Raw genomic sequence first — 25,959 nt, 5'->3', positions numbered from 1 at the left:
ACTGAGATATCCCACAATCTCCTCAAACTCAATATATTCTAAAATATGCTGATCTGTCATCCAGAAGTCTGTCTGATGTCACTGTTTCCACCAGTGGCACCACCCATAACCTGTGCTTGTAACTTTGATGTTATCTTTGCTGCTTCTCTTTCCCTCATATCTCATAGCTAATCAGTTATCAAGTCCTCTCTATTCTAGCTCAGTAGCATCTGTCACTTTGTCCTTGGCTCTAATTCCACTATTAATACCTTGGTATAAGCCTCCTTTAACAATTATCTAGGGGCGACTAGGTGGCACAATGGATAAAGCACCGGCCCTGGAGTCAGGAGTACCTGGGTTCAAATCCTGTCTCAGACACTTAATAATTACCTAGCTATGTGGCCTTGGGCAAGCCACTTAACCCCATTTGCCTTGCAAAAAAAAAAAAAAACCCAATTAGCTACAATAACAATAACCTCTTAACAGTTCTCCCTAACTCCCCTTCTTTTCTCTAAATCAAATGAATTTGAAATTTGTCTTAGCTAGCATTCAAGCTCAAAACAATATTGCAACATCCTAACCTTCTAACTTTGGCACATATTACTGTCCTTCATGCATTCTGATCAAATTAGATTATATATTTCTCCCTGAATATATTAATTTAATCGTTACTAACTTTGCTTACACTACCAGTTCCTAGAATGTATTTCCTCTTCTTATTTCCTATTTCATTCATGATAACCTTTAAAGACCTCCTCAAATTACCCTCTCCCCCAAATACCCTCTCCCCCATCCCTATAGTCAGTTCTCACCTTTTCTGTCTTGAACCTTTCAAATGGTTTCCCACTTCTCTAACTCAATTGAAGTACATTGCTACAATTTGTAGCTATCTTTGTGAATACATTAACTCCTAGAAGTTTATGTTTCCCCAGTGCAACGATAGTCTCTGCTTTTAACTTTGTCTCTTGTTTTACACCTCACATAGTTCTTTGATTACAATAGGATTTTAGGTTTGAATTCTTAATTCTTTTTTTAATTATCCTCTCACTTTCTGTCTTCACACTAAGACTTCAAAATTCTACTACTTAACCTAAATCTCTTAGACTCAGTCTTCTAAATAATTTTATTGCCTCTATAACAAATGTAATTAATTACCATGGTGAGAGAGACATAATTGCACTTGTCTAGAATCCAGAGTGGATTTCAGAAATCCAAGTACATTTACATAGGCATTTCTATATCTTCCTCAGGGCTGTTGTAACCCTCGGGTTTGCAAAACGCTGAGGCCAAAAAAGACTTAGATTTCTAATTTGAAAACAAACTGTGTTCCTTTCAAGTATCAAAGGAAAAAAACATAACTAAACACATTCAGCAAAACTTTCTACCATTAAACATTAACATAACTTTTTTACATGACATAGTTCAAACTCATCCCAATAAATGATTAATTGAAATTCTCTGTCCATAACCAACTTTTTTTTCTGCAATTTTATGATTCATAATTTGTGCTGTGTCATAATAAGCCAAGTTTTGAAACTACTATTCATGAAGTTCAGGTATTTATTGTTTTTTATTGCTTCTTAGGGAGGTGTTTTTAATTTTTTATAGGATGCCTAGTGACACGTGTTTACAAAGGTTTAAAAGTTTGAAGTAGTTGCAATAGACACTCCTTTTGCTTAAGGACAGCATTCAAGACACAGCTTCTGGAGGCTTAAATCCTCATTCACCATTGAAAAATGGAATTGTCTACTTGCTCAGCCAGTGCTACCATTTGTAATGGTGCATCCTGTCTGCTGCCTGAAAGTGATTACAACAAAATTCTAAGTACTGTCTTAAGTACTGTTATTACCATCATGTTGGCCTTGGTGATGTTTTCCATGGGTTGCAATGTGAATCTCATGAAATTCTGGGGTCACATAAAGAAACCATGGGGCATATTTGTGGGCTTCCTTTGTCAGTTTGGAATTATGCCCCTTTCAGGGTTTGTCCTTTCAATGGCCTTTGACATCCTCCCTATCCAGGCTGTTGCAGTGCTCATCATGGGCTGTTGTCCAGGAGGAACAAGTTCCAATATTTTGGCTTACTGGAGTGATGGTGACATGGACCTAAGGTAAGAGAAGTCAAGTATTAGTTTGTTAAACATTTAATTTGCCATTTTAGAACTCTGAATCTAACCACTGATCTAACTCATGATTGAGAAATTAAACAAAGTAGGATATGTGATTTCCTTTGTGCTGCTTACAGACTCCTTGACTTCTTGTCTTTTTATTAAATCTGCTGAAATCATAAATTCTCAAGGAAAATACCTTTTCTAAGCACAGGATACAGTCAGTAGAAGAAGTCAATACCAAAAACATGGTGAGAAATGATGATGGTAGTAGTAGGGAACAAAAAATGTGGTCACACTAAATTCAACTGGTTAAGAAACAGTGATAAAGCAGTATATAAAGACACTCCTTTGGGTTAAGTAGTCTTATCTTTGTAGGTAAAAATCCAAGGAAAAATGTACTGGGGTGGGGGGGGGAGGAAGGGAAAGTACAACCTGTTTCATTCTAGTTTAATTGTGATTACCTTATTCTAACATAAACAGAAAAATGGTTTCCCTACTTCCCACAGAGCTACATAAATTGCAATATTTGTTCAATTCATCATATTCTAGTCTGAACTAGCACTGAAAAAAGACTAATAGAAATAATATGTGGCAGTGGAGTGAATAGATCAGAAATTTTAATGTCAAAAGCTTGAATAGGCAAAAATTTATTTTTCAGTATTTCACAACAAACCATTCCCTTTGAAAAATATGCATTTATACATTACATCCAGGTGTTAAACTAATGTGAGCTTATCAATATCATATAGTAGGTAATCAGATCTGTTAATCACCAGCTACTGTATTTAGGAGAGAGGATTGAGAAATGTATGAATTAAATCTCAAAAAGAAGAATCTGCAGAGTATATAACTTTGCATGCCAAGGACAAAATGCCAAGTGAAAAAGAAACTAGAAGCTAATTCCACAAGTTTTGTCTTCTCTCCTTTCAGTTCTGTCATCACTCCCGCCTGGAAGTTTGAGTGAGAGATAAATCTATTTCTTCAGCCTGTGTCTTTTTTCTCCTATAAGAAAATATAATGTTAAGTCTTTACAAAATTTTTCACTAAGATTTTGTAAAAAGAACAGGGAACAGTATTAATGTTCAACTTATATGCATGTCTAGTTTACATGTGAAGTTGCTATACCAAGAAGTCTCTGGATTTTAACCAATATAGCCTGACTGAAGTATATTTGCATCAAAATGAAGATTTAGCACAAATACAATTGCTCTCCCAGAAAATTGTTAATATTTCAGTGAAATGACATAATTTCCCAATTATAAGCATTTTATCGTCTCTTTAGAATGGAGGAAAATAATCACATCTTTTATAGCTACCTTTTATAACAGGAATGTTTGGATACCATGTTTGTATAACTGTTGAAATGGTCATTCCTTTCTGGAATGCAATTTGTACAACCTAATCAAATGTCCCTGAGAAAGTTGTATATTCTAAAGAAAATAACTTAGTTTTCTAGAAGTAGATAGCCAAGATAAGCCAGATAATTAGCACAAATTAAGACCAAAAGTTATTGGCCAAAAATTATTCCTCAAGGAATGGATGAAAAAGCATATATTAAGTACAGAGGACAGTGCAGAGCCCTAGAAACACAAAAAAATGCAGACAGTTTTTTCCCTTAGGTGCTTACATTTTATAGAGGAAACAATGCACAGAGTAGAGTGGTAGATAGGTGTACTTTGTTTCAGGAAGTTATTGGAATGATGAATGATAAAAAGATGAAAAACTTCTCAAAAGAATTATAACCTGTTAACAAGCATTTGCAAGAACTCTTCCAAGTCACTAATAATAGAGAAAATACAAATTTAACAACTCTAAGATTTCACTTCATATATGAATTAATAAATATGACAAAAGATGGAAATAATCACTTTTGGAGGAATTGCAAAAAGAGGTTCTCTGATATCCTGAGAATGAAACTATAGCCAGTCTGACCATTGTGGAAATCAATTTAAATAATGCTACAAAATAGCTAAAATTATCATAATTCCATTATTTGGCATATAGTTCAAGATGGTAACTGAAAGGAAAATTCTATATTCTCCAGAATCTTCAGAGCAGAATTTTTGGTTGTAGCAAAGAATTGAAATGAAGATGTCTATTCTATTAATTGAGGAACAGGTCAACAAGATGTAAATGTAATGAAATATTACATACAGTGCCCTAAGGAAGGATGAATATGAAGAATACAGAGATGTATGGGAAGACATGAAATGATGCATCAATAAGTAAGCAGAATTAGAAAAATTATGTAAATGATGAATACAGCAATATAAACAGTTAAGAATAAAAAAAGAAAACAGACATAGTATAATTAAAATTAGCAATTTTGACACCAAAGAAGAAATATGTGAAGGCATCTCATCCTTCTTCTTTTGCAGACAAGGGGAAAGGAGGGGTGGTAGAAAACACTGTATATTATGTCATACTATTATATTAATTTTGCAAAACTATTTTTGTACTTCTTTTATTTTTTTATTCTGTTAAAAGGAATGACTTGCTGGGGAGGTGACAAAAGAGTAATATATTCAGGATTGAGTGTGATAAGAAAACAAAAAAATCAATATTTTAAAAGAAAGTATGGAATGATTTTTTGTAATATGTTCCAGTTTACTTTCTACCATCTAGTAAAAGACTTAAAAATGGGAAACAAAATAAATCTGTGAATCTGTGGGAGAAAATACAGCTTAAACCATTTTTCTATTTGCATAAGCCTCTCAAGTAATCAAAATGTACATTGGAACCATAATGAGAAATAAGGTGCTAGACAATTTAATTTGAATTGTACTGTGAAAATACCCTAGTATCCCAAAGAGGTTAATAGTATTTGTAAATGATATTAGAGACCATTTGTTCCAACAGCCTATTTTATACATGAGGAAACTGAGACCCAGGTAGCTGAGACCCCCCACAACCAGTAAGCAAAAGGGTTAGTTTGAACTCACATCCCCTGACTGGAAATATAGAGGTTTTTTGGGGGGGGGTTCTACTACACAATGCTATGTATAACTGTATCAGAATGTGTCACCTACCTGGAACTTGGCCAAAAGGCAACTTGGTCTTTGCAGAATTGAATTTCCTAATCTATAAAATGACGGGGTTGGACTAAACAATCTCTAAGATCACTTCCAGATCCAAAGGCTATCTCCCTATGACCCTAATACAACCAAGAACCAGGAAATAACCATAAAAGGTCTCAGTGTAACCAAAATTAGTGTTATAAAGTCCACATGTATAGCTTACACCCTTGACTCATAGGAAAACCCCTTACAATTTCACTCAGAGCCTTATTTCTCTTATTTTTTATAATATAATTCTAAAAGTTGGTTAGTGTCTTAGAAAGTTGAGATCTGTTCATTAGAAGGGGAAAAAAGGAAGTCATTCATAAGTCTTGCTAATAACATGAAGAAAAAAGTGCCAAATTAAAAGAGCTAAGTAGAAAATCATAAAAAGTAAATGAAAAATTGGAAAACTCAGTAATTATTTACTTCTATCTGATCTTTTCAGTTTTATGAAATGTTCCTTTCTCACAATAACTGAATCAGATAATCAATGCAAAGTATTATTATATTTACCACATATATTATTAACTCTGTTTTTACATTCACAGTAACTAAGGCTAAGAGAATTAATGTGATTTTCCCTTGGACAGATACCTAATAAATGTTTGACCTTCAGTTAAAATGCAGGTCCCCAGTATTCTTTCCCCTATGGTGCACTATGTCAGAGTAACCTTAATCTATACAAAAAATTCATTCTCTCAGGGGAATGAAAAATTGAGTTTTTACTGTCACTCATTCAAAAATAAAACTCATCTTACAATTTTGTATTTCTGTATTCAAGTCCTCACGACTGAGACCTTCTGTGCTTCCTGCTGACTTGCAGTTTGTAATGGAAAATGCAAAGATCAAGTCAAAGGGTTGCTGTTCCCCAGACCATGACTGTATGGTAGTTATTTGAAACTCTCACCTCTGCTTCTGAGTCAAATGCCTTTTACCAAAGCCTAAATTTTAGAGCACCTGTGAAAAATTAAAAAGTCCTGCTTGAAAAATATGCCTGCATATGATAGAATACAGTAGTTTGTATGACTTGGAGATGATTTCAGGAAATGTCAAACTTTTAGGGATTTCATCCAAATGGAAACTATTTCAAGGATATCTAAAATGAGCTGGACACAGTTGATAGGCATTGTGTGACAGTATGTTTTAGAGGAAATGCAAGTCGGAATATTGGCCCAATATGTCACTGAAAATCCTAAAGCCTTCTCATGATCATAGATAGACATGGAATGTCTTCATTAATATTTCTTCTTCTAAGTCATTGTCCCAGAGGATCCACAGGTGAAATACGCCTAAGTTTGGAAAGAAAAGCAAGTCTGCAACCCAGCTTGGGATGGCAAGAAAATTGTTTTGCTTCTCTAGTTTTCGGAAGAAACCCCTCCATTCTTGCTCCTTTGCTGGCATTCACACCTAGGACTAGTAATATTGCCTTCCATGCCTTTCTTGGTGATGAAGTGGTGAGAAAGAGAGTAGAAAAGAGAACAGAAATTGAACTTCCCTTAATGAAATGAAGAGAGGCTTCAATACCAATGGACACTTTATGTGCTTGACAACTACAATTTTCTCTTTTTTAAAAAATTTCCATTCCCTTTTGGAAAACCTATGTTTTTGTACTCTTTCCTTTGACCTCCACCTTTAATTTATTCTTCCTCTTCCTTCCATTGACCAATCCATTAATTTCCCTTATTTCTTATCACTCTCTCCCCTTCTTTGTGGATTCTGCAGTATCACTTTCTCTTCACAGGCAATATTTTTCTCATCTATCTTACTGTTGTTTTAATACTTTAGAACCTTCTCTGATTTCAATGCCAAATCACCTTTTGCCAACTACATGTATGTATATATATATATATATATATGTATATATATATATATATATCCATCAATCAACATTTATTAAGTATTGCTGTTATTCCAGGTACCATAGCAAGTACTAGGGATAGAAAGAAATACAAAACCAGTCCCTTCTTTCAAGGAGCATCCATACTAATTGGGGAGGTGATATATATAAATCAATATAAGATGATTACAGAGAAAATAGATGTTAACCTTAGAAAGAAAGAAACTAGCAAGTCAAACTCTTGATACTGACTCTTCTCATATTTAATTTTTCATTTTACATTATTTTATTTCCTTTTTTTCATTGTTCTCTTTCTTCATTGTCTCCCTGGTCTACACATACTAAAATCCTCACTTAATAGGGTGGTGAGGGGATGATAGGTGAGCCATAGCTGAGGCTCACCCCTGATTGTGAAGGATTGAGCACTCAATCTTGGGACTGTACTTCAAACCCAATGACCATCTTCATCTTGTGCCTACTTTCTTCTTCAACACTAACGGATCCCTGTTTCTCTCTCCACTTATTTTTTTCCATAGACTTGCTAGCTATTAGTTAATAGAGCTAAGGTGCAAGAGTTGCATATGTTTTCTCTTTTTTCTATCTCTTACTTTCACATGTAGCTTTGAGCTGTCAAACCCCTACCCTTGCAGCTTTTTGAAATTACTTCTTTTAAAAAATGAATTTTTCTCCTGTTATTCAGGCAGGTACTCTCCTCCTTAAAATTCCTCATTTGTGCCTTGTAGATTTCTGCAACAATTCTATTCAATATATTCTTTCCCCAACTTCCTGTCATTTTTTCCCTCATGACCCATCTCATCCTATCCTCTTCTCTATCTTGAAAATTATAACATATCCAATGACTTCTCCCACTCCCATCTCTCCCTTTCCACAGATCTTCAAGGTATTTCTCTAACCTCTTCAATTTCTTCCACACTTTTACTACAAAGCCCCTTAATAATAATTCAAAATTGAAGACACCTGAAAAGAAAGCTGAGAAAAAAGACTAAGCAGAAAAATAGAAAAATATCTAAAAGTTCCTTATATAATTTGTTCATATTTCATATTTAAAGGGAGTTATTCCACTGCCACAATAGATTATATCATTCAAGGAAATTGCAGTATTGATGATGGGTTTCTTTTTCTATAATATTACAAGTATTAGCATGCTCACTCTCTCATAGAAAATATTTCTTTTGAGCAATCTATATATGAATAAATGAATGAAAACTAAAATGATCATTGTTACTTTAAAGACTCATTTTGCTCACATTAATGCAAAACTATAGAAGTCTTTAATGATTTATTTCTTCTTGATGATTTAAATACATTTAGTATTTTTCCTTGTCATATGAGCATACATACAAACAACTTTCTATAACCATCATGTTTTATCTTCTTGTGTCCCATAACAACAGAGGAATGGAGCCTATTTTCCTTCCTAATATTTTAGAATACCTTCCCTTATTAAAGACTCTAGTAAAGTGAAATGAGTCCTGGACCTGGAGCAAGAAGTGTAAATTTCAACTCCAATTCTTACTACCTATATGAGTCTGAGCAAGTCCTATAACTATTTTGAACCTAATTTTTCTCACATGCAAAGTGATTAAAATAATACTTGCAATCCTTATTTCATGTGGTTGTGGTGAGGCAAGTATTTGGTAAATCTTAATTTCCACAAAAATATGAATTGTTAGTAGTACACAGTACTACTATGATGAAACATGTTGAACCTGGATATCTAAGTTGTGAAAATTTAACTTTTAGGAATAATTATTTTGAGTCGATATACCAATAATGCAGCAGCACAGTTTTTCATGGCAAGTTTTCATGGTTCAGTCACACATGTACATTTTCTCACAAAAAAATACATACACCTAAGTTTGACCTTATAAGGTATGCTGGATCTGAAGAGTTCCAGGGGAAACCCCTCAGGCCAAAATTATTTCCCTAGCTACCCTCCAGGTGCCTGGAATTCTATTATTAAAGATTTATTTATTTGATCTTTGAAAGATTTTTAGGTCTTCTTGGAATCACTGAATGTTATCCAATGTCCTATTTAAGATACAAATGCCCCTGGAAGAAGTAACACTAAACCATTACTCTCCTGGAAAAGTGCTTTAAGTTTCTATGGAATCATGTGCCACTACAAAACACAGCTGTTTTCAAAATACTAAGAGCTAGCAGTGGAGGAGAGCTGTCCACAGCTGAAGTTTATTCAAAAAAAAAAACAACACAATTAGTAAACTAGTTCAAAAGGAAGCCGGCAGAGATCATTTATATTGAGTGAGGCAAATTGACTCATACTTCTTTAAAGGAGCTCAAACCTGTTGGGATACCAATTTTCTTAAATTAATTATAGATCATATTTTCCTATTTTGAATCATGGATTCTGATATTCCTACACACACAGCAAGTACCTCTAGCCCTTGTCAGCTTCTTGTGATTTAGATGACTGTATATTTTTTCTGTAATTGGTCCTTCTTATGCTTCCAATGTACCTCAATGAGATATGACCAATATGAACTAAACCTGTCCAGACAGTCAACCAAATGGTATCACCCAAATAACACTACAACTAGCTATAGTCCCTGACTAAGCCTGCCATTGACTCCCCCCTGGAATGAATCTGGGAAACAGTCCCATATCTACCATGGCTCAAAGAAACCATATTTCATTCAAAGTCAGATATCAGAACCTTGAAACTTCATCTGATATGATGTTCCTTGTAACTATAACATAATAAAACTTAAATCTTGAAAGGACAGTAGTGGGGCAGATAGATGGTCCATTAAAATTCCCTATGATAGTTTAGGTGAGTTTATTTTTTTCTATGTGATACTTTAATGCTTTTCTATGTCTGTTTTCTCCCTTCCTAATTTTCTTGAGTATATTTTGCTGTTCATTTCTACTAATTACAGGGCACTCCTGACTATTGAGTATTTCTAATATAGAGAGAGGGATAGATACTCCTGATGTATAGATATAATATAGATATAGATAGTAAATAGAGCACCAACCCCAGAGTTGGAAGGACCAGAGGTCAAATCCAGTCTCAGACACAATAATTGTGTAATCTTGGGCAAGTTACTTAACCCCATTGCCTCCAAAGGAAAAAAAAAAAAGAAAAGATATCAGTGATGAGTTCAGTTTACATTTCACAGAAAAGAAAATAAGGTCAAGGGAGATGAATTAACACAATAGAAGTCCTATATGGTCATGGAAAGATCCCTAGATTTGGCATAAGAACAACAAGGGATGAACCCTTGCTCAACCAATATAGACCCTGTATAACTTCAAGCAAGTTACTTAAACTTTTGGCCTTAATTTGCTCATCTGTAATATTAAGAGATTAAATGTGATGATCCCAAAATTCCTTTCCAGCTTAGGTTACAATTAACAATTATTTCTTTCTAATCTTGTTTAATGCAATTTTTAAAAAATTTATAATCCCCCCAGAAAATGTGTTTTTTTTGGAGATGCATTCTCTTGGATGAGGAGGGAGATCCAGAATGTGAAATGATCTAATACAGAACTACCACAAGAACCTTGACTACAATTATTTTACTGCCCTAAGATAGATCCCAGATAGAAGAAAATATTGTTTTTGTTCAGAGATCTTTGATCTCACTAGGGTTAAGACAATGAGTTGATTCCTTAGCAGCACTTAAGAGTATAATATGCTCCTGATAAAAAAAAAAATAATGAATAAAGAGAGGGGAATAACAAGGAGGCAGGAAGACACCCAAAAACTACATATCATTTAAATATTCCTACATACTAAAAGATGCTACTGCTATTGATAATCTCATATTGAATAATGTACGGTAGAGGGAGGGAAGGAGAGGGAAAAGGGTGAGAAGGATTCAAATAAAATAAATGTGTCAATTTCTTTACAGTATCAGCATGACAACATGTTCGACAATGCTTGCCTTGGGAATGATGCCTCTTTGTCTCTACATTTATACAAAAATGTGGACAGATAGTGGGTCCATTAAAATTCCCTATGATAGTTTGGGTGAGTTTATTTTTTCTATGTTTTTAATGTTTTTCTAAATTATATGTTTTCTCCCTTCCTAATATTCTTGGGTATATTTTACTGTTCATTTGTACTAATTACAGGGCACTCCTGACTTTTGAGCATCTCTAATAGAGAGGAATATAAACTCCTGATTCATAGGTAGATAGATAAATGTTATATATACATATATAAAATCATAAATATATGTATAAATATGCATACATATATATCTCTTAAAGCAGAAAGAATAGAGACATGGATTCTAGTCTTGCCTCTCATTAAACTATGTAAACTATGTATATTATGTAAACTAAAATACCTTACTTAATCAGATTAGGCTTCATGTGGAGATGAGCAAAAGCTTCTTGTTATTTTTTTCAATGTGAACATTGATACCTCAAAAATTAGCCATTGCTACAAATCAGGGCTCATTTCATTGTTCTGTTGATTATATAGTCTTAAGAAACTATTAATAATGCAGATTAAACTCAGAATATATAAATATATATCCCTTCAAAGCTCAGTCTAGTAGTTAAAGACTTCCCTATATACTCCGGATTTGTGATACTGCATACTAAAAGGTGCTACTGCCCAATCAGTAGCAAAGTTCTCTCTTGTCAGCTACATATAATTTAAAATGCCTGAAACTTTCTTTAATGGGGAAAAGATCTTTCTTTCTAAAATTAATGACAATTGGAAACAAAGTTTAAGATTTGAAAGTGACACAAGGATCAAACCCACACAGCAAATAATTATACAATCCTTTTAAGAGTAAGTTTTAATAGAAAGAGGAGAGATCATGAGAATGCTAGGTATATGAAGGGAAGGATAATACTGCAGAAGAGTAAAAATAGAATCTGGAGCTTCTAAAGATAAATATTGCATACTGTAAAATTTACAGTAGGAGAGTAGGAGAAATAAGACTACCCAAATGACCTTGTAGGGATCCTTACAACTGAGGACAAACATAGTTAATCATGAAAGTACCTTTAAAATGTTTAAAGTAATATATTTATACAAAATACCACTATTTCCAGGCTTCTGTCATTTAAGATCCTCTTCAAATATACATAAGAATACTTGACAACTCATCAGATGTAGTGAATGGGGACTCTGATACTTTCTCAGTCCAAGAAACCACTCTGGAATTTTCAAAAGCTTTGTTAGAGGTAGTGAGAGAATGGGAGGAAACGTCATGAATAGAAACATGAAAAATAAAACTAAATCCAAAGGAAAAAACTAACCATAGAAAATCACCCATAAGGATTCCTGAGATATTTTTCCACTCTGTATATATAGATCTATGATTTACATAATCTGCCACTACTTGGCTACAACTGGTCAAACTGTACTAATAAGTTAAATGTTGTGGGTTCAATTCTTCAGTGAGCTAATTAGTTTTGGTATATGTTAAAATAGATGTTCTATCCACTAATAAATTCATTCAAGTGTTCATGAAAGTGACAAGATGAGAGGGCATACATAAATGATTTTAAAAATCACCACTACAAACAAAATTGTTTAAATGATGCATCTTGTTAGTAATTACTATGATGGTGGACTCTCCCTTATAAAGAATTTTTGAATGGAAAATTCCACATATGTGGAATATGTATGTATTCTGTTATGATGCCCATCACATTATGGAAATATAATGAATATTACATATCCCAATATCTGATAAAATTGGAACCTAAGGGAAGACAGACTGTAGAATTGTCATCACTAAATGTAGACAGAAAATAACTATTAGTTGTACTTTGTCCATCTTCAGTTTTGCTCTTCTTCCTCCCTTTCCTCTCCCCAATTCCTTTTCTTTGCCATTTCTTTTTTCCTATATTTCTTTTTTTTTCATTATTAATTACCTGCCTTAAATCTGCCAATGATACCTGTTTAATTCTATTTTGAGAAACTCAGGGCTAAACAACTGACTGATTCCTGTTTAATCAGAAGAGTTAAAGCTGTAAAAGTGTTTTTTTTTTCCCTTTTGTACTGGAGTATATCTTTTTCTATCACAACTCTACTTATTTTAATTAAGCCTTAGAATGCTTTGAATCTGTTTCCAAGTCTGAGTGCAATTTACTTCACCAGCAGCCATGAATTCTCTGTTATTTCATTATTACATCTAAGAGCCTCTAAAATATTTTCAAAAAAATTGAAAACCAGAAAAAAGAGAGAGAGAGAAAGAGGGCAAGGAAAGTAGGGAAAAAGAAAAGTGGAAAGAGAGAGTAGAAAAAGGGGAAAATAAGAAAAGGAAGAGGAAAGAAAATAAAGGAGATAGTAAAAGAGAAATAGAGAAAAAAAGAGAAGAAAAAGGAAAAATGATAAATAAAGAAAATGAGAAGAGAAAGATAAAATAGAGAGAATAGAGATAAAAAAAGAGGAGGATGGGAGGGGAGAAAGAAGGAGAGAGTGTAAACCCAAAATGCTGTGGCTGCTATAATGGAAGAATTGACTGGACAAATGGTTGTTGAATAATATGAGGAAACAAACCATATGTCACAAGAACAGCAGTAAATTGAACACAGTGAAATTGAAGTATACCTCTGTTATCTGGCTGGGTGAGCACGTAGCTACAAAGAATTGTAATTACTTGAGAGGTTGCCAAATAGATTATCTCACGAAAAATTTAAAGCATGTTTTCCCTTCTAGGCTATCACCTCTCAGCCATGGATTTAAATGAAGCTGAGTCGGTGGTGCTCCAGAAGTTATTAGCATGTGAGGGTCTTCGGAGTGCCTTATGAACTCAGGCTAATTTTGCAAACATTCATTTCTCCATTTCTAGTAATAGGGCCCTCATTCCACATTAGCTTTGGTACGTAGTCCTAGAAACAAAGAAGAAAAGAAAGTACTATGGCCCAGTGGAGAGGGACCTGGACTTGGAATCATGAAGAACTGGATTTAAAACCTGCATCAGACTGTCTGTGTGGATGCTGGTGTGATCATTTAACCTTTCCATGTCTCAGAATGCAAAAGAGATGGAAAGACCTCTAATATCCCTACTAGCTTTAAATCAATGATCCTATGATTTTTTTTATTCTAGAAAGCATAAGTTCTAACTCAAAGGGTACTCCTCTCTTAAAAATGATAAGGGCCACCTAAAACACATTTAATAATTGAACCTAGACCAATGCAGCACTAATGGACAGTGATATTAATACATAGAAAAGAAATTTGGTAATTGTATAAAATATTTATAGGGGGAATGTTTATATTCCCAGCATTACTCATTTAATTCTCTTAATGCCCAGGATATAAAGTGGTTTAGTAACTTGCCCAAGGCAATAGTGATAGCAATAATAGGTGGTAATGGTGGTGGTGGTGGTGGTGATGGTGGAAGAGATGATACTGGTGCTGCTGGTGGTGATACTGGTATTGGTAGTATCAATAGTAGTTGTAGTAATACAACTTTCTAAAATGCAAAACTCTTTAAAAAATTATCTCCCAACAATTCTAGGAAATAGGTGCTATTTTTATCCTCATTTTACAGAAAAGGAAATTAAGGCAGACATTAAATGCTTAGTAAGTATCTGAGGTCAAATTTGAACTCAGATATTTCTGATTCCAGACCCGGTACTCTGTACACTGTGCTACCTTGTTCACCCATTTTGTATGTGTGAGAGAAAGGATTTAGTTCTTACTACAGTATTTCCCCCTGTATAAGATGTACTTTAATTTGAGGCCCCAAAATTTGAAAAAAAAAATGTATTACATAAAGTTATTGAGCCCAAGTTTTATTCATCATGAAATTAAAGGACCTTTTGCTCATAGCTTTCAGGTGTTTGGGGGCAAGTCTGGTGTGTGGACACATGCTTAAGTCCATTTCATGCAATTGAAGCACCAGTCATGTCCTTCTTTGAAATCAGACACTTCTTTTCCATCAGCAATTCTTCTTGCCTCTTGCCGAACCATCTTTGTGGACACGGGAATTCCAATGGCCCTTTACTCTTCAATTCATGTCTTCAATTTCCTCTCTACATCAGGCCATTTGACTGACTAGCTTCAGCTGTGGTATTTTCAGTAGGGTTTCTTTTTCCGGTCATCAGACTTGGATTTATTTCTCAGTTGGAGAAGGAACAAACTTATGTTCAGTAGCATGATTGCCATTCCCTTTTGCAAACTGGATCACTTTTAACTTGAATTCAGCACTGTATGAAACTCTTTTCTGAGCCATTTCTGGTCAGAATTTAGCAACATATCACCTCATATACCAGTAACAAATGCAAAACAATGAACACAATGACAGCAAATGAGAAAAAGTGGGAAATTCAAGTAAAAAAAAATCTACAACCACTGTATAAGAAGCTCCCAATTTTTAGATCGCAAATTTTTTTGAAAAAGAGTGTTTCTAATACATGGGGAAATATGGTAACAGAATAAGGCTTTCAATATACTATTCCATGTTAACACTGGTTAAGCAAAGGATCATAGAATTTATAAATGGAGGGGACCTTAGCTAAAAAGGAAACGGACCAAAGTCTAAGCCCTTTCCAGATGTTCATCCTCTTGTATTTTTTCTTTCTTTGCTATCTTTGCTCTCAATGAAGTTTCCCTTTTCCTTATTTCTAGGTATTTCTTTAGTTGCTCTCATTGTTCCCATTGCTTTGGGAATAGCTGTCAAAAACAAATGGCCAGAGAAAGCCAAGATCATACTTAAGGTAAGCGTCCTATGCAACATTCCTAAATAAATGACCATACATCATAAATGAAATTATTTTTTCTTTAAATGACACTAAAATATTTTTATCATGTTATCTGTTTTTCTCCTGGGGAATCTAGAAGCCATCCAGACTGCATTTCCATGTACACTAGTTTTCCATCAACACACCCAAACTATATTTCCATAGCAATAAATGAGAAAGTTGTCCCACAATGTGTAAAATGGTGCCTGCTGTTTTATTCTCCTTAAACTACAAATCCAATATCCTTCATGAAAGTGAAGGTATTTCACATGAAATGTGAATGAACATGAAAAGTGTTTGATATATTTTTGTGCTTCCTACTCTCTCTTATAATTTGCAAGCAAAATCTTAGCTGCTGGAACTATATAGAAAGAATAGAAAAGGAAGTAACTGGATGAAGGAATGAGCTGCAAACAACTTCCTAATTTCTCTTAAAACTTTGTAAAACATAAATAACAATAAAAATTTGCACAGCAAAAATACCCTACAGATCTTTAGTTTTCAAAACACTTTCATGTAGATTATTTTATTTTGCCCTCAGAATACAAGAATTATAATCTCATTTTAGAGAAGAAGAAAATTTCGTAAAGGTTAAGAACTTTGGGAAAAATGCAGCATAGTAGGAAGTGATGCAACCAAGATTAGAATGTCTCTTTTCTTTCTTTTTTTTTAGCTTTCAACAATCATTTTTGTAAGGCTTTGTAAGGTTTTGTTTTTATCCCTTTTTCTCTTCCTACCTCCCAACCCCCACCACAGAAAGCAATCATATAGATTATACATGAATAACTATGTTAAACATATTTCCAAATTAATCATGTTGTGAAAGAAGATCAGAATAAAAAGCATAATTGTTCAGTACTGGACTTTGGAGTCTTGGCTCTCTGAAACAGAAGCTTATATTGGAGGAGTACTTAGAAGCTTACAAAGAATTTTGTCTGCATGATCATGTTTAATTTTCACAGTCAAACAACATTTTTCTTTCCAAAGACATTGAATCTTAGACTTTGGGAATTTATACATATCAGTTCTGTATTTCATTTTTCTCATCTTCCCAGAGTCTCTTCAACATTTGCCAAAATACTTAAAGCTTTAAAGGAACAACTATTATCATCCCCATTTTACAGATATATAAAATTAATTTTAGTGAGGTAAAGTTACTTGTCTGTTATGCCAGGACTCTTGTTTCTCAGTCTAAGTATCTTTCTCACTTTCTATGATAACACTCTGCCTCTAGAAAAACTAGAAATGATTTATCCTTATGATTTTTAGATAAGTTATATATTTGGATTGTTAACATGCTTTTCATATAGTGTATTTTTCCTCTTTCTTTCAGGTTGGTTCCATTACAGGTCTAATTCTCATAGTGATCATTGCTGTGACTGGAGGCATATTGTACCAGGGTTCCTGGATTATTGATCCTAAATTGTGGATTATAGGAACAATATTTCCTTTCATTGGTTATGTATTGGGCTTCGTCCTGGCTTGGCTAGCTGGTCAGTCCTGGCAGAGGTGTGTTCAGTTTGGCGCATATTTCTTGAAAATAACTCCCAAAGTTAGTCTATAGTTCAAAATATAGTGATCTCTGCTCCCAACCCACTACCCTCAAGGAAAAAAAATCATATCCATTCTTTGATTATACCTACATATGTAAATGACAAAGAAAAGAAATACTGACTCATTCTGTTTTGGCTCCTTTTCTTTAAGATCATTTAACATACTGTGCAAAGCTACACTCTTATATTTTTATGCATCCTCACTCTCCAGGCAGGGATTTGACAGAAAAGCCAATTAAGGAAATTCTATAATGACTGAAGACTCTTCCAGCCTATAAGAGGTCATAGAAGCATCATCATTAAAAGATGCTGAATATTAGAACACAGCATGACATTTGTGGGTCTAATGCTTGGTCATAGAGAGGAAGAGATATATTTTTTAGTCCTCTCTCTAATCTAGAAGAGAAAGGAGATTTCTGAGTTAGTTGAAAGTCAGGGTTGGAAGAAGTAGAAACAGATTACTAATAAAAATAACTTGCATCTCATAGTGCTTTAAGATGGGCAGAGTGCTTTTTAAATATAATTCATCAGCTATCTTGGGAGGTAGGAAAATTACTATTATCCCCACTTTACAGTTGAAGAAACTGAGACAGACAGCAATTAAGTGACTCTCCCAGGGTCAAATAGTTATTGAAAATATTGCTTCAGGATTTGAACTCGTATCTTCCTGATTCTAAATCTCACATTCTATCCACTGCATCATAGATAAGTGAGTAGGAAACCTTGCAATAGACTTTTGCCATTTTTTCTACAAGAGAATAAAGATTTAGAAACAACAAAGAACAAATAAGTTAGACCCTGTCATTTCTCACATCTATCAGTCAGAACTCACAATTGTCTTAATCAATTTAATATTAAAACAATAATAGCATCAGTTGATTGATATACCTGTATTGTGTACTTATGTATACTCCATATTAATTGAGGACATAATTGAGATAGACAAAATAATGTCTATGCCACATGAAAATATCTGTATAAATGAATTCATGTTTCTCAACTATATGTATAATCCTTCAAGAAAGAATAGCATATAATAGAGCAATGACTAACTGAAGTCTCAAAACCCTGGGTTCAAATTTTGCCTCTGACATGTACTAGTTTTAAGCATAAAACAAATTATTTATCCTCTGCTCCAGTCAGTTCTGTAAGAATATAAGTTGTAGAATGGTAAAAAAGGGTATTACTCACCCCTTCATTAATGGAATAAGACATCTGGTAAATATAAATTTATAAATATATAAATTTATATACATATTTGTATAGATACATGTACATTTATGTATATATGTGTGTGTGAATATAATGCATGTTTCATAGCATTTTGAAAAACTAAGATATTCTCTAAACATTTATATTAATTTACCTTTAGATGTCGTACAGTGTCTTTGGAAACAGGAATGCAGAACACTCAGTTGTGTTCAACGATAGTACAACTATCCTTCACCCCTGAAGAGCTTAATAAGATGTTTACCTTTCCACTCATCTACAGTATTTTCCAGCTTGCAATGGCAGGAATATTTGTAGGAAGTAAGTAATACCAATCATACTACATCCAGATACTCTTCTGTTCAAAGTCCTGAAATTGTTCAAATGAACTTTATCCATTTGTTGGTTTTTGGCAGTTAGTTTTGCAAATAAACACAAAGGGGGATAGGAGATCGTAACATTATTATAGTTGCCCAATTGCAGATGAAAAGGTTCCAAGTCTAGCAATGGTTCTAGTAAGAACTGGTCACATGAAATGTGATATCCTTTTCTAAGTATTTAGGGAAGTCATGTTCTTCTTAAATGTTGCACAAGAATTCATCTAAGACTGATTGTTCTGTTAAATCTAAGATCCCCAAATAAACAATTGTTTGGGTATGTTAAGGCTATTCTACCTTGGGTGTCTATACAGACTGAAGAAGATAAATGAGGAATAGATCAAAATAATTAGGCACCACTAAATCGCACATTCCCCTGAAATCCATATGCAATCCATCCCACAGTGTATGTTTTACCTGAATAAATTCCAAAAATCTTCCCCTGATTATCCATAACTTTCTGGCATATTTAGGTGAATAAAAAGATTAGGCAAATTATTTTTATCTCCTTTCATTTCTACCCTAACTGGCCTTAACTCAAACAACAAATTGTTTTTTAACCTTTATTTTCCAAAGACTGATTTTTTTCTTCACTTTTATACCTTTGCAAATTTCATCTTTCTATTAAAGAAATAGTAGAAATTTTAAAAGCTTCTTAATGTTTTAGTGGGAAAATCATAACAGGTGAAAGACAAAAATGATACAGATTTTAGGCTATCAGAAACATTTTAAGACCTTTACAAATAAATGCTTTCAATAAAAAGTCTTGAATTCAGTGTGTCTTTTCTTTGCACTTGGCTTCTAATCACATAATGGTTTACCCTCTTGGCTCTAATTCTATCAACATACATTCTAATTTGAATATGTCTACTTTTCCAAATTTCATGTTTATTTTTCAGTAGCTTTTATATTGAAGGAAGAGATTTACTTTTGTAAATTTAAATGTTGGAACAGACTTCAGAGTTAATCTAGTTCATTCAGCCTGTGTCTGTTCAAAAATATCATCAGTCAAAATGGTTATCCAATCTCTACTTGATGACTTCCAATGACAAATAATTCCACTCTTGGCTCTAATTATTTGAAAATTTGTTTATGTTTTGTTTGGTTTTTTTTTCCTGACTGTCCTCTTTCCCTCATTCCTTCTCTATATACTTACTCTTACAGTGATCTTATTACCCCTATAGACTAATTTATAATATCTGTGTATATTTAGTCCCAATATTTCACAAGAGGTTCAGCCCTTATCACTAAATACCTACTCAATATTTTCTTCTGGATGCCCTATGTGCATCTCTACCTCAACTTGTCCAAAATGAAACTCATTAATCAAGTAAGTAATTAAGTATTGGAATGCAAGTAAGTAATTAAGATTGGAATGCTAGAAGTTTATATAATTTTATTCTGATTCAGATAGGGAACAATGGATAGTGCAGTCAGTCATTCAGTCATATCTGATTCTTCATGACTCCATGGACCAACATAGCACGCCAATATTGCCCTTGGGCATTTATTGGCAAAGACACTGAGATAGTATTGTCATTTTCTTCTCTCAGAGTCAGGAAGACTAGAGTTCAAATCTAGCCTCGGATACCTTGCCAGCATGTGATCCTGGGTAAAATCATTTAACCTCTATTTGCCTTGGCTTCTTTCAACAATAAAATGAGAATAATAACAGCACATGGCTCTCAGAATTTCATGAAGTCCAAATGAGATAAAGCATCTATCCCATAGTAGTAAAACCTGCTACATAGTACATGCTTAATCAATGTTTGTCCCTTTCCCTTTCTATTTTTTCATGAGATGTCCAGGCCTTGCTCACTCCACTATGGGTTCCATGCCTCCCTCTCCAAATTTCTGCCCTCTTCATAAACAATCCCTTCAATTCCCTTCTAGCACTATTTAAATATATTGTCTTGATCCAGAAGGAATATATGTTCCTTGAAGATAGGGACTATCTTTTTTGTTGTATATGTTATCTCCAGGGTTTAACATAACACCTAGTATATGGTAAGCATAAAATAAATACCTTATCATTGATCTAATCTATTATTGTGACTTAGAAATCATCCTATTTTTATGAAAATTATGCCAGGAAAATCCAATCTCAAGCAGATACTACAAAGTGATTATCAGAATAGCTCAACTAATTTCAGAAAATATCGTCTCTAAAATGTTGACTACTAGATGAAAAATATATTTAGTCACAACAAATCATGAAACCATTTTCTAAAGCATAAAGAGACTGAGATATATATGTTGGTTCCACACTATAGTACCTCACTGAAAAAATTCTGGATTTTTTAAAAATATGTGGCCAAGGAGGAAATAAGAAATCTTTTATTAATGTTAAATAAGATATTTTTACCTCTCATTTTACAAATGATGAAACTAAAGCTTAGTTAAAACTTCATATTTCTTCATGGTCACAAAAGTTTACATGTAAGTGTAAGGAAGCACGATTTGAAACTTCCTGACTCCAAGTCTATAAATTCATCTAATGTACATATACCCTCTAATGAAAAAAAGCACTAAACTAAAATATCTGGAGATCAAGCTTCTAGTCAACTTTTGAGTATCTCACCTCAATTTCTTTATCTGATGATTAGATTAAGTGATCTTTTAAAGTTCCTTCCAGGTCTAGTAGTCTATTCTGTACTTAATAATGTAATCATCCTGTGTAGTCTTAGCTCCTCCTCTCCTGTTCTAGAACATGGAGCAAGTCAAATGGTAATGTTTTCTTATTCTCACTTCATCAAAATAAGATGAATCATTATAATCTCACAAGGTGTTTGGGTTAGGGGATTTTGTCCTTTGTTGCAGAAAAATCTAGGGAATCACTATTCTTTATAATCAACAAAATCTCATAGATCAAAATGATTTTCTTGCTTACAACTTTATATGAAAACTTTAATTAAAATAGACATGTGAATGACCACTCATTCTCACATGTCACACTGCAGTTCAGTATTGTGGCCTACAGGAGTTCAGGACACTCATTCATAAGCTTCAACCTCAATATACTCTTAAAGGTAATTACCCTCTTCAAGTGTTACACCTTCTTTAAAATATTCAATGAGCTTTCAGAAATGCAAAGTATTTTGAGTGGAGTCATTCACAATCACTTCCTAGAATATTTTATAGCCTATTATCAATAGAAGCTTCCTGTTAGTAATCTTTAATATATGATGTTGTTTTTGTTTTATTTTTTCTAGCATATGTCTTATACAAGAAATGGTCTGGCAAAACTAGCAAGGAATTTGAAGAGAGCAACAATGATATGAAAGAGTCTGATCCATCCAGAGGTATACAGAATGGAGTATTTTCTCATCATGAAGACTAAACTCCAATGAAAACCAGAGAAGACATCCAAGGAAGATCTTGTTCTGTAGCCTCTTTTAAAGTCTTTGCTTTGGTAAAACATTTGACCAAGAAAAATATTTAGGTTTCTGATTGAAGCCACATTTTGAATTCTGTTATGACTTACTGGTGGCCCTATTTTGGTGTTACAAAGATTTGTCAAGAACAGCTGATTTTAATTTCTGCAAAGAACAAATATTCTAAGGGTCATCAAGAAAAACTTATTAAAATTGCACTAAATTTTCTCCTGAGTAACTCTTTTTTTTTTTTTTTTTTTTTTTTTTTGGCAAGGCAAATGGGCTTAAGTGGCTTGCCCAAGGCCACACAGCTAGGTAATTGAGTAACTCTTTAAGTTTTGTTTTTGGGTTTAGTTTTTTTTTTCTTTTTTTGCATCCTGAGATGAGAACTTGACATTTTAAAAATAAAAAAGATATGCATTTCATTGTTTCTAGAAAGCTACAGTATTTATCTAGATGAAGAAATGAACATACTTGTGACATTTTTAAACCATTATTAATTTAAAGCTTTTGGTTCTTATACATCAAGATAACTTGTCAGAGAACACCACTGATCAATATCTGATTTTCCTTTAGAGGAATGAGAAAAAGAGGGGGACAAAATCATTTTGATTCAACAAGCATTCATCTAATGGAGCAGTGGATAGAGAACTTGCCTTGGAGTCAGGAGGACAAAAACTCAAATCTGGTCTCAGACACTTGCCACTTATTAGCTGGGTGACCTTGAGTAAGTGTCTTAACCCTGGCTGCCTCTCATCCAGGGCTATCTCCAGTCATCCTGATTCACATCTAGTCACTGGACCCAGATGATTCTGGAGGAGAAACTGAGGCTGGTGACTTAGGACAACACCCGACTCACTCAAATCCAGTTCATGTGCTTGTCATGGTATTACCTCCCAGATGTCAAGAATAAAGGACAAAAATGTCAGCAAATATTTCATGAAAATCCACAAGGATCTAAAGTTAGAGATGTTCCACTTACTCAGTAAGGACAGTCTCCATCCTTTGATCCACTTCATATATAATGGTCTGTGCAGCATATTTCAGAAGACTAAAAAAAATTAACTATGTTATATTTTATATAATACTGGGCTTTTCATATTGTTGGAGAGTAACATGTGTTTTCATTCATTCATTCATTTACATAGAGTTTTCTGAATTTTTGAGGCTTCGAGTACATTTTCTGGAGTTATATGAAAAGTTACAAAAGTTTTGTCAGTCAAATTCTCAATATTTGTAAAGCATCCACTATGTCAAAAGCAAATTAAGTGCTAATATCATGGGGAGTTGCCAAGAGAGACAGATGGCAGTGACTGTCCTACAAAAGATTTCAAATGAAAGACAACAGGGCAAATTTAGGCTAGGAAAACAAGAAACAGGAACCTTCCCAATGTGGATATTATAGGTTTATAAGATATATAGTAGCAATTTTGGGTAGCTGGAATGACTCAAGCTAGATTTTAATGGGGGGTGAATGTTGAAAACACACAAAGACATTTAATGATTGATGAATAGTGAGATAAGCTTTGACAGAGGAAAGTACTGAAGGGCTAAGTAAGTAGATTTTCAGGAATGGACAGAGAGAATGAGATTGAATATAAGAAATCATTGAGATAATGGAGAGGTCAGGTGATAGAGCCTTGAATCCTTTAGCTGGGATCTTCTATTGGATTCAGCATTTTTCTCTCTAGCCAAATTTGTCCACATCACTACTGCATTTATTAGTGCCCTTATTGCATTGTCACCTAGGATAGTAAATTTCTTTGCCCAAAATTACTCAGCATTTCCATGCTCAGAGCTCAGATTGAATTCCAGCTTATGTTTACTAATTAGCACAGCTCCAGAGAAAAATGACTCTGAGCTATCAATTTCAAAGCATAGATATTCTAAGCAAAAAATTACCAATTTGTACTCAATAAATGTCACTTGGATATTTAATTAATTTCCAAATTTTCTCCCATGAATCAAGACAATAGGGACTATTGGGATTTTTGTTTGCTTTTTAAACAATTTCAAATTGGTGGGTTGTTTTTGTTTATTTTTAAGAAGTTGGGTGAGGAAAGAAAAAGAAATTTTCTAATGAAATTTCAAAAAATCTAGTTTCAACTGAGAGAAAGAAGCATCTCAAACCTTATAGCTAGATTTCTTCTATTCTTTCCTCATAAAATAGAAAATAAACAAATGTCCTAATATATAAAGTAGTGGAATCACATTAAAAATTTCAAACGCCTGGAAAGTCCAAACATTGGAAGCCAATGTCTTCAATGATCATCATTATTCCTTCCTGTTCTTCAAAATAACCAATTGAAAAGTCCCATTCTACATAAGGGGTATATAGTATTTTGTAGATTTTTTTAATTTGATTTTTCCCAAAAAATTTCTAGAAGGGAGAAAAAAGCCAAGTTTTTGGAACAACAGATGTCTATTTTTAAACAAGCTTTAGAAAACTGATTAAAATGTATATATTATTGCTTCTACAACACATTAAATTAATGTTATTATAAAGTTGAATAAATTAACAAAATTTTTTCATAAAATTTGGTCTGTTTGACTCATTTTACAGTGTGATTTCTTTAATATTGAGGATTATTCCTATAAGTAAACTCATTTAATAATTAATATTACATAACTCTTCAACAAATTTGTAAATGATTAATTAGCTCAAGCAATCAATTTGTACTACAAAGATCTCACTGATTATTTTTCCAAAAAAAATCATTCCAAGAGGAGGACTAACAAAAGAATTGTAATGTTTTATGTTGTTTATTCTTGCATTTATCAATTTTCTAATTAATAATCAGAATGATGATATTGGTATCAAGCTGTTATAAATGATCTTCTGAAGGAAATATAATTTATAGCTATCTTCTCAACAACAATTCACATAAAAACGTAATTTGAGTTTATAAAGAAATGAAGATTATAGGCCCATAAAGAAACTGTCAGAAGGGGGAGAAAAAAGTTCATTCAGAGATTATTATTAGTATTTTCCCTAGATCACTTGGCTTTCTTCAGATTTTGTTTTGGCAATGGATATAGCCAAATTTCCTATCTCCAACCACAACCTTGTCCCCTTTTGGAATAAATCAATCTTGGAAATTATTGCTTTCAAAATTTTGGCACCTAAGTCAGTGGGGATAGGAAGAGAAAGATGAAAGTAACTAAGTAAAAGACAAATAGCTTTTTTTTATTCCTCCCCCCAAAGGAAAAAAAAAAGAAAACGAAGATCTTAAGTATATATCGAAGAATACATAGACTTGAAAATAAACAATATTTGTCATAATTTAATTCAGAACCTGCCCTATTTGTTTCCATATGTACTTGGGATAACCTGTTCTGAACCTAGTAATATGAGTTATTATTACCATTTTCAAAGCTCTTTACTCACCAAGTCCCTTTGAAGCAAGAAGTGCAAGTTTTATTATACCTACTTCATAGCTAAAGATTGTGAATAATTACAGAAAATAAAAGGAATTATAAATAGAAGCAACAGAGATATTGCTTCTGCTGCAAAAGAAATTTGTATTTCTGAAACAATGTAATATACAGTTTTTCACTCAAATTACTGACTATTTGAAATGATCACTACTGAGAATAAAGGTATTTAAATGAATACCTTTGAATTTGATGGTGAATGCTTTCTTCACAATTATTTGGTTAAATATCTTTCCTCAATTGCCCATTCAAAGCCAAGCTTACATTTAAGTTCAACATTTTGACTTAGGTTTCTCTAAAAGTGACCATCTAAGGAATGTGACACA

General features: G+C 33.4%; 1 protein-coding gene across 1 annotated transcript; it reads left to right on the top strand.

The window, feature by feature from the left end:
* Positions 1-1,517: 1,517 nt before the first annotated feature.
* On the top strand, positions 1,518-24,675 carry SLC10A2 (solute carrier family 10 member 2). Its single transcript, XM_074192004.1, has 6 exons — positions 1,518-2,089; positions 10,882-11,000; positions 15,573-15,661; positions 17,019-17,194; positions 18,611-18,768; positions 22,037-24,675. Exons 1-6 carry the CDS (start codon positions 1,716-1,718, stop codon positions 22,162-22,164), a joined length of 1,044 nt encoding a protein of 347 aa, XP_074048105.1. The 5' UTR covers positions 1,518-1,715; the 3' UTR covers positions 22,165-24,675.
* The last annotated feature ends 1,284 nt before the right edge of the window (positions 24,676-25,959 follow it).

This window comes from Macrotis lagotis, chromosome 6 (assembly GCF_037893015.1).
Source record: "Macrotis lagotis isolate mMagLag1 chromosome 6, bilby.v1.9.chrom.fasta, whole genome shotgun sequence".
Taxonomy (NCBI): Eukaryota; Metazoa; Chordata; class Mammalia; order Peramelemorphia; family Peramelidae; genus Macrotis; species Macrotis lagotis.
Note: the sequence above shows the minus strand (reverse complement) of the source record. Positions and strands in the feature narration are given on the sequence as shown.

Excerpts from the sequence above, each read along its gene's own strand:
- SLC10A2 (XM_074192004.1), top strand. The coding sequence starts at position 1,716 with ATGGAATTGTCTACTTGCTCAGCCAGTGCTACCATTTGTAATGGTGCA. Across the intron at positions 15,662-17,018 it reads AAGCCAAGATCATACTTAAG|GTTGGTTCCATTACAGGTCT; the intron begins GTAAGCGTCCTA and ends TCTTTCTTTCAG. Across the intron at positions 18,769-22,036 it reads GGCAGGAATATTTGTAGGAA|CATATGTCTTATACAAGAAA; the intron begins GTAAGTAATACC and ends TATTTTTTCTAG.